This window comes from Galeopterus variegatus, unplaced genomic scaffold (assembly GCF_000696425.1).
Source record: "Galeopterus variegatus unplaced genomic scaffold, G_variegatus-3.0.2 Scaffold180, whole genome shotgun sequence".
In the NCBI taxonomy this organism is placed as follows: Eukaryota; Metazoa; Chordata; class Mammalia; order Dermoptera; family Cynocephalidae; genus Galeopterus; species Galeopterus variegatus.
Genome location: NW_007726291.1, coordinates 521712 through 538326, shown reverse-complemented (window position 1 = coordinate 538326; position 16615 = coordinate 521712). Strand labels below are relative to the sequence as shown.

Below are 16615 nucleotides of genomic sequence, written 5' to 3'. Positions count from 1 at the left end.
AGTGTTTCAGTGAAGCATGGGGGTTCAACTGTCCAGTGTTGCTGGTAAATCACGCAAAATGAGAACAGAGAATTAACCATTGGATTTACATTGTGAGGAGTCATCCTTGACCTTGACGGGGGTGGGTTTGGTAGAGTGGAGGGGATGAAAGCAGGATTGGTGTGGGTTCGAGAGAAAATGGATGAATGAAAGAAAAATAAAAGGAACCTATTAGCTTGGGGGATAAAAACTTATGAAGTGAAAAACTGGTTTTTGATTAAAAACAAAAAACAAAACCCAAAAATCTTGGTGCAGTTGTCAAACTATGGGTGCTGTAAATTTCCCTCTACACTGTTTATTCTCCTGAATTGCAAATACAGGCCCTTGGCTTTTGCCTGAATGGATACTGACTTTGCTGGAGCATGGCCTGGTGCAAGCCACAGACTTACACCTTAGTTTTATCTCCCTTTTCCTGCCATCTCTGACTGGTCAACTCCCTGAATGAGGTAGCAGTGAGAGACCCCCTGTCAACACATTTGTTGATCTCTTGTCCTTGGGAATCATTTTAATCTCTTCTATCTGTTTAATGCTGGTGACCTCCTTTCCCCTTAAGTCGTGGTAGTGTGCCTGTCCCATCCACGAGAGTGGAAGCAGAGGAATGACTGAGAAGCTCCGGGCCAGCTCACTAGTCTCATCAGTGGCTTCTTCTCACTCCTCTTTTTAGAGTTTTACAGAAGAGCAGTTTTGAACTGGTGTTCTGGAAAAAAGTGCTGGCTATTTCTAGTCTTTCTACTGGGGTTGGGGTGTTTACTTTGTGTTCTCTAATAATCCAAATAGTAACTGGAATCACCTTGTTGGCACTGTGTAAGGAAGGAGAGAGAGAGAGAAATGTGGGAAAGAGTAGGAAAGAAAGGGAAATAATCTCATCTTCCTGTGTACAAGTTTCTTTCATGTGACAGAGCTTAATGAGGAGATAATAGATTTATTTTCTGAACTGTGACATATTTACATGTAAAAGGTCCTTTTCTTTCTTTGCAGCTGGCCAGTACAGGGATCTGAACCCGTGACCCTGGGTTATAAGGCTGCTCTTTAACCAACTGACCTAACCGGTCAGCCCTTTCTTTTCTTTTTAAAGCGTAGATTATTGGGCCGAGCCCGTGGGTGACCCTGGGTTATAAGGCTGCTCTTTAACCAACTGACCTAACCGGTCAGCCCTTTCTTTTCTTTTTAAAGCGTAGATTATTGGGCCGAGCCTGTGGCGCCGCAGGTTCGGATCCTATATAGGGATGACTGGTGCGCTCACAGCGCTCACTGGCTGAGCGCGGTGCGGCCGGTCTCAAAAAAAAAAAAAAAACATAGATTATTTGGAGATGCTCTGATTGCTTCCCCAAGGAAAGAAGGCTTCAGGCTCTCCCATAGGCAGTTTTTAGGGCTTAGGAAGTAGAAAGTGCTGTCTTAATGGGCTCACTTTCAGACATGATTTACATTCAGCCGGTTCTAGTGACTGGCATTTCAGCAAGGTCTTCCTATCTCAGGTGGGCTTCCATCCAGGGATATTTCATCCAGGGAGGCCAGACTTTCCAGTTTCCTGTTGGTGAAAGGATGCCTGTTGGGTTGGGGTCCAGGGGTTCGATTGCAGCAGGCTCTACTAAAGTCAGCCAGCTGGTCACCGTCTTCCCCATAAGTAGGGGGCTTTTTGTACCTGCGGGCCCAGTGGGCTGTTGCTTTGGTGATGGGATGCAGAGGGTGGGCAACACAGGGTTTAAGCTGCAGTGTGAGCACAGAGGGTGAACAGTAGGGGTTGTAAAGAGCCTGAGCATCCTGTGTGACTGGCACTTTACATCCTACACTGGGCTCACTTTCAGACATGATTTACATTCAGCCGGTTCTAGTGACTGGCATTTCAGCAAGGGCTTCCTATCTCAGGTGGGCTTCCATCCAGGGATATTTCATCCAGGGAGGCCAGACTTTCCAGTTTCCTGTGGTGAAAGGATGCCTGTTGGGTTGGGGTCCAGGGGTTCGATTGCAGCAGGCTCTACTAAAGTCAGCCAGCTGGTCACCGTCTTCCCCATAAGTAGGGGGCTTTTTGTACCTGCGGGCCCAGTGGGCTGTTGCTTTGGTGATGGGATGCAGAGGGTGGGCAACACAGGGTTTAAGCTGCAGTGTGAGCACAGAAGGTGAACAGTAGGGGTTGTAAAGAGCCTGAGCATCCTGTGTGACTGGCACTTTACATCCTACATGGAACCAGGGACAACATGGAGACAGATGAAGGACACACCCCAAAGCCCAGACTCCATGTTCCTTTTACCATGGACTGTTCTGTGGGGACAGTACACTTAGTACACATAGGTAACTGTCTGTAATGAACAGTGATACAAATACTGAAATAGTATCCTGACAAAGACCAGCCTCTATTCTCAAATCCTTTTTGTAGTAGAAGGAATACGAAATTTAGGCTATCTTATCTTGTATAATTAACAAAAAGAAACTAGAATAAGAGGGAATTAACCTCTACTAAACAAACCAAGCTTGTCTATATCATCAAGCAAGTCAATAAGAATACTACCTATAGGGCCCGCCCGTGGCTCACTCGGGAGAGTGTGGTGCTGATAACACCAAGGCCCCGGGTTCGGATCCCATATAGGGATGGCCGGTCAGCTCACTGGGTGAGCGTGGTGCTGACAACACCAAGTCAAGGGTAAAGATCCCCTTACTGGTCATCTTTTTAAAAATAATAATAATAATAATACGCTGACAACACCAAGTCAAGGGTAAAGATCCCCTTACTGGTCATCTTTTAAAAAAAAAAAAATAATAATAATAATACCTATAGACTGACTTTATAAAATGAGCCCAGTGAGGACACAGGCACCTAAACACCTAAACTACAGATTTCTAGAGCGTGCTTAAGCATTTGTCACTTAGAAATAAACAAAATCTGCAAGAGGCAACTGGGATCTTTTCATTTTGAAAATGCTTTAATAAGTGTTGACAACACTGTTTTGCAAAATGTAAAGGTATTATACAAATTCTTAATACAAAAAGAATAAATTAAAAGCAGATTTCTTTTTAATTCTGCAACTTTGTCTACAACATACATCTTTTTCATTGATTACAGTTGAACAGAATCCAGTAAAATCATTTTACATGCTCTACAGTCAGTTTCAGGAGCAACCTAATCTTTTTCCCCCAGTATTAGAGTCCATTTTACACAACTTGTAATAAACTATTGACATTAATGTATATGTAAAACTTTACACGTAGTTAACTAAGCAGTAACTGGTCGTCTGATAGCACCTGGATGGGGTTTGCTATATTTAGAACTAAACTAATACTGAATGAAAACAAATTGGAATTTGAAGTTTCAACACTCACCTGCATATTATAAAATAAAAAAATCAAACTGGCTCGCAACATAGTCTGATGTATGTGTTTTCACCAGTCTCCTGGCTTAAACTGGCAGTTTCTTATACACATCCAAAGAATCCAGTAGGGTTTTATATTAGACCAGGGGCTTCATAGTTCATCTTATTTTGTTTTAAAGAAATAGGGATATATAAAGAGTTTGCAAGTGCTTGTATACAATAACTACATCGTTTCCCACCACACTGATCATTAATCATGTCAGTCTCAGGACTAACACTTTATGTACATTTTGTATTAATTGAACACAGCTAAACAGTAAAACCTGTTTTACTTAATCTGTCTTTACTACCAGACTATCATGATGCTTGCTGGAACTGTAATTCCTGTTTCCACTCCATTCTCTTCTGCCCCCCGAATCTAAAATGTAACCCATGTTTAGAAAGAATTTCCGCCTCTCATTTCTTGTAACCCAACCGGGCTACAAGCTTGATCCGATTTACTTTAGACTTGAATTCAAACTATTATACTTGTTGTATAACCTGTAACCGTGTAACCTCGTCACCTTTTCTATTTCCCTTTTGACTGTTCCTGTTGCACATAGTTCCGTCTGATTATTCATGTATCTTCTTTTGGGAGAAATCAAAATGGCACATGTATAATGTTTCCGAATGGGGAAGGAGAAAAACTGTAGCTCTGACCATCAAAATAAGGCAACAAAATCAATCAATCCTTAGAATCAATTAGTAACATCATAACCAGTTTCTATTTATCCTGCAAGTTTATCCCTAAAATGTTCTGGAAATATTAATCCCTCCTGCAAGCTGGAGCCACCAGCCCAACTGTGCACAGAGCGGGGAAAGTAGACCCTGAATCGTTCATAGAGAGGTGACAGAGGCAGCCGTGGCCCACCTGGTCCCAGCCAGGTGTGCATGCTCCGGCTCAGCTCCTTCCAGTGCTTTCCAGGCTGCAGCAGAGGGAACACCGTGGGTATTTACTTCATTTTAGTGTTCATTCTTACCCTCCTGGTCTGGTAGAGTCTATTGTTACTCTTAGATTACACATACTTGAGAAACAAAGATTTTTCTTTTTATGCTAAAGCTAATTTCAGTTTTGCCTTCCCATAAAACCACCCCCACCCCAACTCCTGTCCCTGGCTGTCAAATGCCTTTCCAATAGGAAGTCATCACAGGTGAGAACCCGCCCCCCCACTTGCGCCAACAAGCACAGCATACCACCTCTGTGGAGGCCTTTTTGTGCCATCATGAATAACCAACTAAGATTGTGCACTTGTTAGTTACTACAAAAGTATTTTTGAGGCCTTTGAAGATTGATGGCTTTCCAGTTGTGTATCAAGCACAGCTCAAAACACATGTAAACGTGCAGCTCCCCCACGTGTTATTTTTTTCTTCCTTCTTTCTTCCTCTTTTGGTATCTGCAGACAAATGTGGTGCATCAAGGTGACTGATAATGTTGTAGGTGTCTGGGCCCTTTGGGAGCTCATATTTTTTTCAACCCTGCTCTGCCTGACGGCTAGTAGACACTGAGTAAAATCTTTTTACCTAAGGGCATAGTTGGGTCCTTTGAACAAGTGACACGCAGGAGAAGTCGGATGTGAGCTCTTTGTCACACAAGTGCTAACAAACATAAAATGAGCCACAAAGTCAAACACTTGAATGGGCCGCCATGTGCTTTTTCCCTTGGTTTCCCATTAAAAAGAAAATGAAACACCTTGTGCAAAAAATAGGATACACTTTTACTGGTCGTTTTAATGAGAGAGAACCACTTTTGGCAATTATCACCTTACAAATCCAGAAAGGAAAGCAGCACTGTGTCTGGGGCTTGGGCTGAGTCACCCTCACAGAACAGGGCTAAGCGTACACTCTGCTCCTCCCCACGGTCTCTCTTCCTTCATGTCCAGGTTGGTGGAGGTTCTGAGTCACTGTGCCAGCCAAGCCTCCCTTGTCTTTACCATCACATTGGTCAGTCCTTCGGACTCTCTACCGAGAGGGAAGGGGGCCGTCAAGGGAGAGAGGACACAATTAACACATGGGTGACTTTCACTTGTGATGTGTAATTAGCAGTTTAGAATTGAAAAGGAACTTCATTGCAGAAAGAATGTCTTCCTCGTGACCCCTCCTGTTTTTTTTGTGTGTTTTTATTTTATTTATTTAATCTTTGGCAGCATAGAACTGATTGTGATCCTCTGATGGGTCTTGCTTTTCACCCTCCCCTCCCACCACGGCCACTCCCCCCTCCCCAGCTGTCTCATTAAGGGCTATTTCAGGTGTGAACTGAATATCCCCCCAGGTGTCCTCTTCATGAAGAGCTTGGTTGGCCTACAGGTGGCAGGCTGGACACAGCTGAAGAGTCCTTCTGGATCACCCTGTACTTAAGTCCCCTGTTCTGTACTCTACCAATGCTACTTGTCTGCAGGAATTTGAGGCCAGCAGCTTCCCTGACGGTTCCTGGCCTGGGGAGCTGTCATGACAGGGGGAAGCCACCAAGGTGCCATCGAGGATTGGTGTCTGGTTCTCCGTGGGCAAGAGAGCCAGGGGACACACAGTGGGACCGGAACCTTCCAGAGTGTCTCCTCAGTCAGGTTTTTAAGGGTGAGGGGATGCGGAGACGGGAGGAAAAAAGTGCTGAGGGCCGAAGCTGGTGCAGGTGACAGTGCGTCTGGGTAAGGCAAATGAGAGGCAGTGAGGTGATCTCAGAATGGCGTTGAGGCGGTTGGATTGGGCCGGGCTGGCTCACACGAGGGTCCCGGGCTTGGCCTTTTCCTGCCCGTACCACTGGACATCAGCTAGTTCTGGATAGAGGGAGGAATCCAGGAAACAGCTGTCACTGTAGCTCCTGCGGGGAGTCCGAGAAGGGAGATGTGCAGTTAGTGGAGAAGTGGGGCTCTGCAGGCCTGCATGCCCACCTAGCGGGGCCTGTGTGCTCTCCGGTCTCCCTGCACAGGGAGCCTGGCTAGTGCTCCCCACAGTGCTGAGTGGACAGAGGCTCTCACAGACGGAGAGAATCCATACAAGGGGGCCTCCTGAAACGCCGAACATCTGTGACGGGGTGAAATGCAAGCTGCCACTTACTGAAGGCTGGCGTTGTCAAGCTCGGCTGCAGCCTGCAATCCCTGGGGATTCTCAAACATGCTCATATCTGGGCCCCACCCAGGGATGCTGGTTTAATTGGTCTTGGGTGTGCTGGGTCCTGGGGGGCTCTCAAAGCCCCCACAAGTGATTCTCAGATGCAGCTAAGGCTGACAACCCCCTAGGCTCTTTTCCACAGGATGGCTTTTCCCACACAACAGATGCTTGGGTTGTGCTTACAGGAGACCCAAGGGGTCAGAATATTTCACTAGTAGATTTTTATTGTGTCTTGGAAGGACATTACAAATGTGAGGTTTCCCTATAGTGAAACTGAAGTGACATTTTGAATTTTGTTTAAAAAAATGTTTTAAAGTCGATGCTCACTTTGCTTTATTCTAAGTAGTATGTATCATTTTGTGATTATATAAAAGGGTTCATTTAAAATATACAGGAAAGTACACAGAAGAAAATAAAAGTTTTTTTAAAAAAGTCTATTTCAGGTGGACATTACTATTTAAGTTGGGTAGAAGGTTCTTGAATATCAAGAAGCGATCTCATAGATATGCTGAAGTTAATAATCATTACTAGGCATCATTAGTAGGGAAAAGCCCCTCACCAACTATCCTAAACCAGTTCTTTCAGCTCCTCCCCTGCAGCTGATCTCCCCATACCCAGTGCTAGGAGTATGGATGGGGATGGGCGACAGGAAGAGACCTTAATCCAATGTAGTTCAAAGAAAAGAGAGTTTCAAGAGCGTCTTAGTAACAAACACAGCCTCATGCACAGTTTATGATTGAGGATAATCAGCCATCCCCATTTTTCTGTTTCCTTTGCTGACTTCTCTTGGAACAAATGGATGAAGGTATTCTGGACTTTGTAAATGTTTCTCATCTGTCCTTAAAAAATTCACGAAAGCTGGAAAATGCCAAGGCATCTATGAGCATACAGATGGATTTTAATGTGAGTCCTATGCTTGGTGCACCAAAAATATACCAGGGTGAATTCTGCTTTGATGTGGCTTCAGAAGTAAAGTAGCAAAAGGCCCTGAATTATGACACTGGTCATGGACATTACTGTGTTAGGTGGCAAATGGACGATTCTGTTATACCCACTCTGCAAACGTTCTCTCCACCCTGACAAAACTGCCTCTTGCAGTTTGCCTGAGGGACTGAGAAACTTCTGATGGGAAAGGTGGCTGTTCCCCATTGGGGGACAGTCTCTTCCTAACTCCATGTGGTCCTGGTGGTGCTCTCCACTATGGTGCCAGGGGTGGACAAGTGACTCAGGTGGATTGACCACAGTTACTGGTTCCAAGATGGCCACGTGCACAAGCAAGGACAATCAGCTGTGAAACCTCGAGGATGTCAGTTTCCTCCTTAGAATGAAATCGACAGGAGCAGAAGCTAAGCTAGAGATGGAAAGGGAACTAGCCAACCCTGGCCCGGCTGTGCCTTTACCTCCCCAGTGACATCAGCCAGTACAGGCTCCCGTTTGCTTACACTTGTTGAACTGATTTCTTCTTCATGTGCAACTAATACTGCCACATTTAAATACAGTAGTTTCTTAAACTCTTGATGGAAATTTTGTTTAGGAGACAAATGTGATCTGGATCTCTTTCGGACAAAATTTTCTTTAGGGGTATCATAGAATATAAGGAACACCTCAGCCAGTGTTTCTCAAAGTAGTCCTGTGAGATGCTCTGAGGAAATAAAAGAAGGTTCCATGGACAAATAAGTTTGAGGACTCTGCCTTTTGGAGCACTGCACTGTACATGGACATATACAAAGGCTCTGTGAAGTCCTGCATTACTTTGTTTCACCCAGAACTTACCGAACAGCATCACCTATTAACATTCACAGAACACACTTTGGAAAATACTATCTTAAATAGCCTAATATTATAAAATGTGATTGAATCTCCTATATATTAAAGCCTAAATGTCTTCTGGTTGAAACTATTACAGTCAAAAAAAAATGTTAAGTGATAATTATATCACAAATACAAACTACCTCCGACATATAATCTGCTTCAGAGGAACTTAAAAGTCCTCTGTAATATTGATCACTAAGGCTCAAGGAAACGCCATGAGTTCAGAGCAGTGGCATTTGGATGAGGCAGTAGGTTGTGTTCCGGTGGTAGTTTATTCTGTGAAAAGGCAGCCTAACTCTTGCTTGGCCCACACTGCTCTCCTGTGGTTCATCAGAGAGGTTCTGTAATATTGATCACTAAGGCTCAAGGAAACGCCATGAGTTCAGAGCAGTGGCATTTGGACGAGGCAGTAGGTTGTGTTCCTGTGGTAGTTTATTCTGTGAAAAGGCAGCCTAACTCTTGCTTGGCCCACACTGCTCTCCTGTGGTTCATCAGAGAGGTTCCTGGATCACAGAATCCCACATATGATGGGGCATTCAAGATATTGTCAAGTCTTGTGGTTTTTACATCTTTAAAAACTCTTGGACTTTTTGTTTAGCTCATTAGAAATCCAATGCATAAAATAGATAAACTGAGATCTGAGTGATGGGGGATGGATGGGAGATGCTGGTGGGTGCCCTTGATTGGTGATTTGGTCCCCACGTGGCCCCTGGTGGGGCCACAATGTGGAAACCACTGGCCTGCCCTTCTCCCGTCTCAGAGAAGGATGGAGCTGAGAGCATCCCAGAATAAGCTGCCATTAGTCTGAAACGTACCTCTTTTTCAGATCAAAATTTATTTACTAAAGGAATATAAAAAAGAAAACAATGACAAAATGAAGCTAGAATAAAAGACGTGTTCATACAAACTTTAGATATTCTACATAGAATATTTGTTAATGATCCCCATCACTATTGAAGTATGTGTTTTTTAAAAGCTGTAAGTGCTGCTTAATGTGTTGGTATCGGATTCTCACGTTATAGGAAAGAAACCCGTGTTCTGGCGGCTCAGCCGAGCCCTTACTTCTCATTGTACAGATTTAGTTCTGTGCAAATAGTCAAGAAATGCCATGTGCTAAGAAAGCAAAATTAACAACAGAGACCCTTGAGAAAGCAATTATTCTTCACAAATAATACAAACAGGGTGGCACTGAATAGTCCCCCTATTAAATTTAAGTAAGTCATTCACTGAAACATGGCTTACTTAAGACAAAGATCTAGGTGTATTCTCTAAACTGTGACCCAGGAGAGAAGCTTAGACCTGGGCACTCTTGGTTCTAAGCCACCGTGGGTTCCAAGAGCAGTGATTTCCATGCCTGCTGATGGGCTCTGCCTATGGGGACTTCCCACTGCAAGATGGCTCCTTCTTAGGGTTACACTCTGAGATGGCGGGTACTGGTTAAGCCAGGGCCTCTGATACCAGACAGGTGGTGAATTCATGAGCCTCTGTCACCCACATTTTAGTGGAGCTTGTACCTTACAACTGTTTGACATAGGAAGGTGGGTGTAAGATCTTGGAGGGAGGAATTTCAACAGAATTATTTTTTGTAAATTTTGCAAATTAATTTTGTAAATGTACGTTTCAGCAATGGTTTATCTTCCTATCTTACTAAATGTCAGGCAATGCTTTATCTTTGTATCTCATTAATAATTGAGAAATGTGATTTGACTACATTCTCACAGCAGCTCTTAAAAGCCTGTTTAATTCTCAGCTTCCTACTGCCATCCCCAGTCCATCACCCTTAGTGGATGGTCATGCCCTTCATCCTGGGGGGAAAAAGGCAATTCTTTCTACTCCAAAAATGTCGCTCTCATGCCATCGTTCTAGCTCTAAGCTTCTCTTCTCTGGCACCAGAGGAGGAGGTGTCCATCTTCCTTTGACAGGCTAAGCCCCTGCTTTTCTAATCCCACATATGCCACCACAGGGAACTTGTAGTAAAAATTGTTGCTCATCTCTCTCCTAATTTGTTCCCCATCTTGTCCTAACCTACTTGTCAGGCTGCAGTCCAGCCGTTTCTCTACAGCAAAACAAGACTCTGCTGTCCCCAAATACCCCCACTAGTTTCGGCATCTGTATTTTTGCCCATGGAATGGCCTCTCTCAGTTTCCACCTGTCCAAGCCCCCTCCTCCCATCTCCAGCCTTTGAAGCCAGGCTTATGTAGCATCTCCAGGAACTGAGAAGTGACCCATCTCACCTCTGAATCCTCTCAGCATTTTGTTTTTAAGTCAGAGCACTTACTACAAAAGCATGGTGGTTTCTTATTTCCCTTGTATAACTACTGGTGGATTTTTAAATTGCTGATTTGAACTTGAACTTCTGGAACTGCAGTCTCTAGCATGTTTCCTGGAATATACCCAGGGTTTGATATTTTTTATCTAATAAATTTATAACTTTTTATCCACTTTTGCATGATGTTCCTATCATTTTAGTTATCCCTTAAAATGTTATTTAATTTCAATATCTGTGTCCCAATTAGATTGTAAAGTCCCTGGGGCTGGGAACCAGACCAGGGGTTACAGCTTTACGCCCACTGTAGCAGTGAATCACAGATTTCAACATGCATTTGATTCATCCAAGAATCCTGTTAAATGCAGATTCAGATTCAGTAGGCTGGGGTGGTGCCCAAGAGTCTTTCTAACGCACTCCCAGGTGATGGTGATGGTGATGATGATGATGATGCTAGCCTTTGGACTACATTTTGAAAAGGGGGGCTCTACAGAATTTTGTACAAGGAATAGCTGTCATTTAGGAATGCTGGGATGAAATTATGGGTGATCTTCGGGTGTCTGAACAATTCAGTTTGCTCTTGGTGCTTTGAAACTTACATTGCAGTGATGATGTTTCTTTCATGCACACTGATTACTAAATCAGTAAAAAGCTTCTACAAATACTTGTGTGTACGTAGAGCCTGGGAAGGCCTAAGACATACTTTTGGGGTCTTTTCTGGGAAGTAGCATTGGGAATATCTAACACCTGATGTAAAAACATATGTATAAACATATAGTTATTCATGTATCTAGAAATAAGACATAAAAATAATGGCTTCCACATCATTCAGACGTTTCCTTCTAGACATTCTGACATGGGTAAAGGCAAACATACATAGCACAGCTGGGATCACAAACTCACGGGCAGTAAGAATGAAACATGCCCTTACGATACCTCTATTCATCAGTACTTTGGTGAGATGGAGACTCAGACCCATCCATAATGGGTGAGTTTTCTGTTGCTTCTCTGAACAAAGGAAAGCAGAAGAAGGAAGAGAAGAGAGGTCATGTTAAAGAAAGGAATTGACATGGACATGATTAGTAGCTTATTAATACATTGGAAAAGCCCACTGATTAGACACCCAAGTACTAGAGACAAATACGCAAGTCCTGCAGAACTTTCAATCCCCATAACTGAGTCAAAAGGCCTCTTTAGTTTTGTTAGACAGGCAGGCCTTGGCACTTTTTACCCGTCGTCTCATTATCTTATCACGTCATAGAGAACAGTATTGTTTGCTAGTGATAATTCAACTCTATGTGGCAAAACAGTTTACTTCAAGGACCAAAACATCTTTTTGTTTCAAACTTATTTTGAGTCCCAGGCTAGCTATTTGTTGTGAAATAGGCAAGTTTTAAGACCAGCTTAAGTGCATAGACATGTGAGGGCCGCCCGTAAATTTCGGAGCCTGTTGTCAGTCAAAAAACACGGTCATATATTTGGATCAGGTGAGACTGAGCATAATCCAGAAAATTGCGGGGATCCAGAGAGGTATCTTGTGATCTGAAGTTCCCTATTTGAGTGAGATGGCTTAGCCCCAGGAGATAAATATAGAGAAGATGTGTTATTCTTCTATGAGTTAATCTTGGTGAGACTCTTGGACCCTAAACCTTGCAGAGGCTGCCTAGCTACACAGGCTAGAGCTGGAGTGTGGATGGTATGTGAGTGTTGTTAATGATTTGTAATGAGGACGGAGGGGTAGCTACCACCCAAAAGACAGATTGAGGGGTAGGAGTGGACACAAGAACACTATAGTTGGGACTATAGATTCTCTTAATTCAAAAGGAATAAGAGGCAGCATGTGGGATAGTTCATTGACTGTCAGACTTGAGTGTGCGTCAGAATCGCCTGGAGGGCTTGTTACAACACAGCTGGCTGGGCCCCAGCCCCAGAGCTTCTGATTCAGTACGTGATGGGTGGGTTTGAGAATTTGCATTTCTGAAAAAATCCCAGGTGAGGCTCATGCTGCTGGCTGGGGGACCAGGCTTTAACAAGTACTGGAAAATGACAGGGTTTGGGGTCACAGAGAGCAGGGCTGCAATACCAGTTCCCTCCAGATGTGTGACTGGGCAAGGCACATACTTTCTCTGAGCCTCATCTATAATACTAAAATATCTGGCTATTTCCCTGGCAAGGGTGCAGTGAGGATTATATGTATGAGCTCATGTATGTTAGGAGAAGCTCCCAGCCTTTGAGTACACAGCAAGCACTCAATCAGTGTTAGATCCCCTTCTCTTCCGTCAAAAACAAAGAGTCCAGAAAGCCTGGTTTAAAATCACTACAGGTAAACTTGCAAGAACAAAAAATGTCTGCCAAGGATGGGAGCCTGAAATGTCAGTGGGGCCAATTCTGGAATTGTGGTCTTTTCATGATTCAACTCACAGACAGCTGTCAAGGTTTTCCAGAGATCCCCACCGATGCTCCAGCAAACCAGAAACTGTGGATAAAGCTGGATGAGGGGAACCCTGACTCCTTTAACCAACAGGTGTTTAAAATGTGACATCCACTTAGAGGTCATGTTTTAGGAGCAACAGAAGAGGCTTATAGACCAAAGCAGGTTGCCTGCATCTGCCAGGCCCTCCGGTAGATCAGAGCACACTAACTGGCCATGAGATTACAAAGCTCTATGCCTACATTTAGACCTGTGAACGGAGCTGACTTTTGGTTTCATTATTTTGCTGTGGGCAGCTTCTACTTGAAGGTCTCAAGGTACCTGATCCCCTTTGTTTATGGATAAGGAGCAAGTGGTTGGCCAGGCACAGCCTTTCTTCTTCAGGGGCATCCTGATACTGAGACAGCAGACACACTGAGATGCATGTGAAACACCTGGCCAGGCCCAGGACAAGGAGGTGCTTAATTAGTTGTCTTTCCCCTCAGCCCTCCTTGACTGGTATTTTGAGTTGGCCTGTGTGTAATCTGAACCCAGATCAAATGTTCTCTGGAATTCTGACCAAAGATGCACAATTGCACATCCTGGTCTGCTTGCCTACATCCTGGGGACGACGACTTACTTTAAAAGAGAGCACAAAAAATTCAACCCTGTAAAGGGACAGCAAGGGGCAGGAGTGAGGTAGATGGGGACAGCAATTCATGGGGCTTCTTTTGAAAGGAAGATGTTTCCCAGTCATGTACCCTCATCATGCGTTTGCTGATCCATCCTTATGTCACTAGGGTCTTAATATCTATGACACTCTTCCAAGCTGACACCACCTAGAACCTGGAAGAGGATTAAAGGCCTGGAAGGAGAACTCACCCAGTCTGCCAGGTCAGGATGTGGTGGGGACTGCTTGGGGGGGTGGCTCCAATTTCACTCGACGGTGTTGAGCTTCTCTGGCTTTGAGGTAAGGCAGCTGTGTGTAGGTGGCGTGGGAAAGGCAAGAAGACAGCGGTCAGACACAAGTGGAGGAGCTTGAGACTCATTGGCCCACATGAACCCAGGAGTCACCATTTCCAGGAATGCTGGCTATGACCTCATGGCAGGGTCTCAGTGACCCTACAGCAAGGTCACAGTGGAGAAAAACCTCTGCCTCCACCCCTGCACCCCACCAATTACATTTTCTCCGCTAAACCGTGTTCCTCCATTCTGAGTCAGCTGACCTGGGAGAAGTGGCCATAGGATAGAGACGGCTTCTACAGCAGCAGAGAACCTGAAGCCCCGCCAAGTCCTTTCAGGGAGACTTGGGCAGGCTCGTGCAGGGAGGGCCCATTTGTCTGGACAGCAGGGAGATAATGCCTCAGGGCATTTTCAGATGTGGCCTCCGCAGGAAAATGATGCTCTTCGTTATAAATAGAGAGCCTGGAAAAAGGTTCTCAGGGCTTGCTCTCTTTGCTATTTCAGGCTTATCACTGGATGCTTTCATACACTTCGAAGGGGGCAGGGCTTTTAGTATCTCATCCAAATCTGACTACTAGGAGTTTACTGATGTGGGCAGCATAGAAGTCTAGTCAGGATTATTCAGTAGGAAGTAAATGCTACTTAAATGCATCCTTTGCTTTCTTGAGAATCTTTTTCATCAGTAAGCTTCAGACAGAGTTTCTTAAAAATTTTACTGTAAAATATGTTCCAAAAGATCTACCTAATCTCTTTAAGTAAAAAAAATGTACAAGACAAGCACTACAGTTTTGATAGAATATAAACACTCTTGTGTCTTTGCTGGCAATATTTACAAACCACTGGTTCTTCTAATAGGGTAACAGATGATCATGCCCTTTAAGTGGTACACATTCTCAAAATGTGGATCCATTCTCGAAATCTTCCAGTCAATGGCAAATTTCACTGGCCTTATTTTTACAGATGAAGACAGGACATGAACATTCTAGGACCTTGAAGGTCCACGGTACACTAATGATTACCTGAATCATTTTTATTCTGGTCTCTGGAGCTTGTCATTTGGCCAATGCGACATGATATACCAGTCAAAGGTGTGTGGGGGCAGAATGCAGGAGCCTGGCACACCTGGGCAGCCGGGGTTCCTCTTCGCCCTGCTCACTCCAGTCTCCAAAAATCTCCTCCAGTTCCCCAAAGATGAAATCTCCCCCATTATCTTTCAGATAATTCCCCTTTCCCCTGACCTTTGCCCTTACTTGACCTACCCTCTTACTTAGACAAGTCGTGGTTCGCTTCTAACTTAATTTATTCTTACAACGTTTGTCATTCCTGTTATGTCTCAAAATCCTCTCCCACTTTCTTTTCCTACAGTAGGATGCAGAATCTCTTATCACTTCTGTCTCCCTCTCTATGGGTGTGGTGAGCAGGCAAATGAGTATGTAAATATGCTAGTGCTGAGGCCTGTGCTGCACATGGTAATTGCTCAACCAATGTTAGTTATTATCACTATTATTGGTTCTTAGGGAGAGGGTTTCTTTTCCTACAGTAGGATGCAGAATCTCTTATCACTTCTGTCTCCCTCTCTATGGGTGTTGTGAGCAGGCAAATGAGTATGTAAATATGCTAGTGCTGAGGCCTGTGCTGCACATGGTAACTGCTCAACCAATGTTAGTTATTATCACTATTATTGGTTCTTAGGGAGAGGAATGAGAATGTAACTTCTTAAGGAAGTTTTTACTTGATTTACATTTTTACTTGATTCAGTACTGCTCAAGGCTCTGAGCACAAGAACATAAGGTAAACCTTAGTTTGATTACAGAAATTTCCAGATGTAATATCAGGGGTATTGAAAGCACTTTACAAAAATTACTCTGTGGATGTATCATAATATTACTGAAATGGGAAAACCAGGAGCAACCAAGAGCTACCTACCAAGACATCGATGTCAAGTGCAGAGAGCCCGTCTGCCTCCACTTGGGGAGACACTGCCAGATCTCAGGGCTTCAAGACCCATACCCACCCCCAGCCCAGCTTTCCTTTGCAGGGGTACAACTCGGGTCTCTAACTTACTAGAACCTCACTGTTCACCAGGGTAAAAGTGTACCTTTCGCTGGAAAAACCCTGAGACAAGACTTCACATAACTGTCTTAGATTTCTGTCCTCACAAGGGGAAGTGCTGGAGGGATGGTTTGCGCCCTAACTAAGGTAGGGATTCGGGCGAGGTGGCTCGGCTCACTGTGGAGGGTCTGGTGCACGGTCACTGTGCAGGACCAGGGGCAGAATGGGAGGGGGCTCCGCGGGGGGCTGGAAGCCCGCAGGTTTCCCACAGCTGACAGCAAGGTTCTGGAGTCAATGACAGCCCTTTCCTCTCTGCGTGGTCTAAAGTCGCCCGCTCTCACCTGACGTGGCCTTGCACATCTGGGGCATCCTGGTGACCCTGCTGTGCGCCACGAAGGTGCTCTGGGAGGAGGTGCTGTACTGAGAGCCGCTGTCCGAGGAGGTGGAGCTGGTGTGCGACAGGCGACTGTGCTCCTTGTGCGAGGCGGTGGAGCGCTGGTACCACTGGCGCAGCTCGTCCGAGACAGCGGCGCGGCCCGCGCCCTTGTCGTGGGAGCCCTCGCGGCCCAGCGACGGAGTCCGCAGGATCTGCGAGCGCGACGGCGTCAGGCGGCCCGCGTCGCC

The 16615-nt window shown here is 44.8% G+C and overlaps 1 protein-coding gene across 1 annotated transcript in view; it reads right to left on the bottom strand.

Moving 5' to 3' along the window:
* Positions 1-2936: 2936 nt before the first annotated feature.
* The window catches only part of FRMD4A (FERM domain containing 4A), a 183692-nt gene continuing 170013 nt past the window's right edge, over positions 2937-16615 (bottom strand). The window contains exons 21-23 of the mRNA XM_008564083.1: positions 16333-16615; positions 13859-13955; positions 2937-6198 (exon numbers count right to left, since the gene is read on the bottom strand). Coding sequence (XP_008562305.1) covers positions 6096-6198; positions 13859-13955; positions 16333-16615 — 483 coding nt within the window. The 3' untranslated portion in view covers positions 2937-6095. The remainder of the gene's footprint in view (positions 6199-13858; positions 13956-16332) is intronic.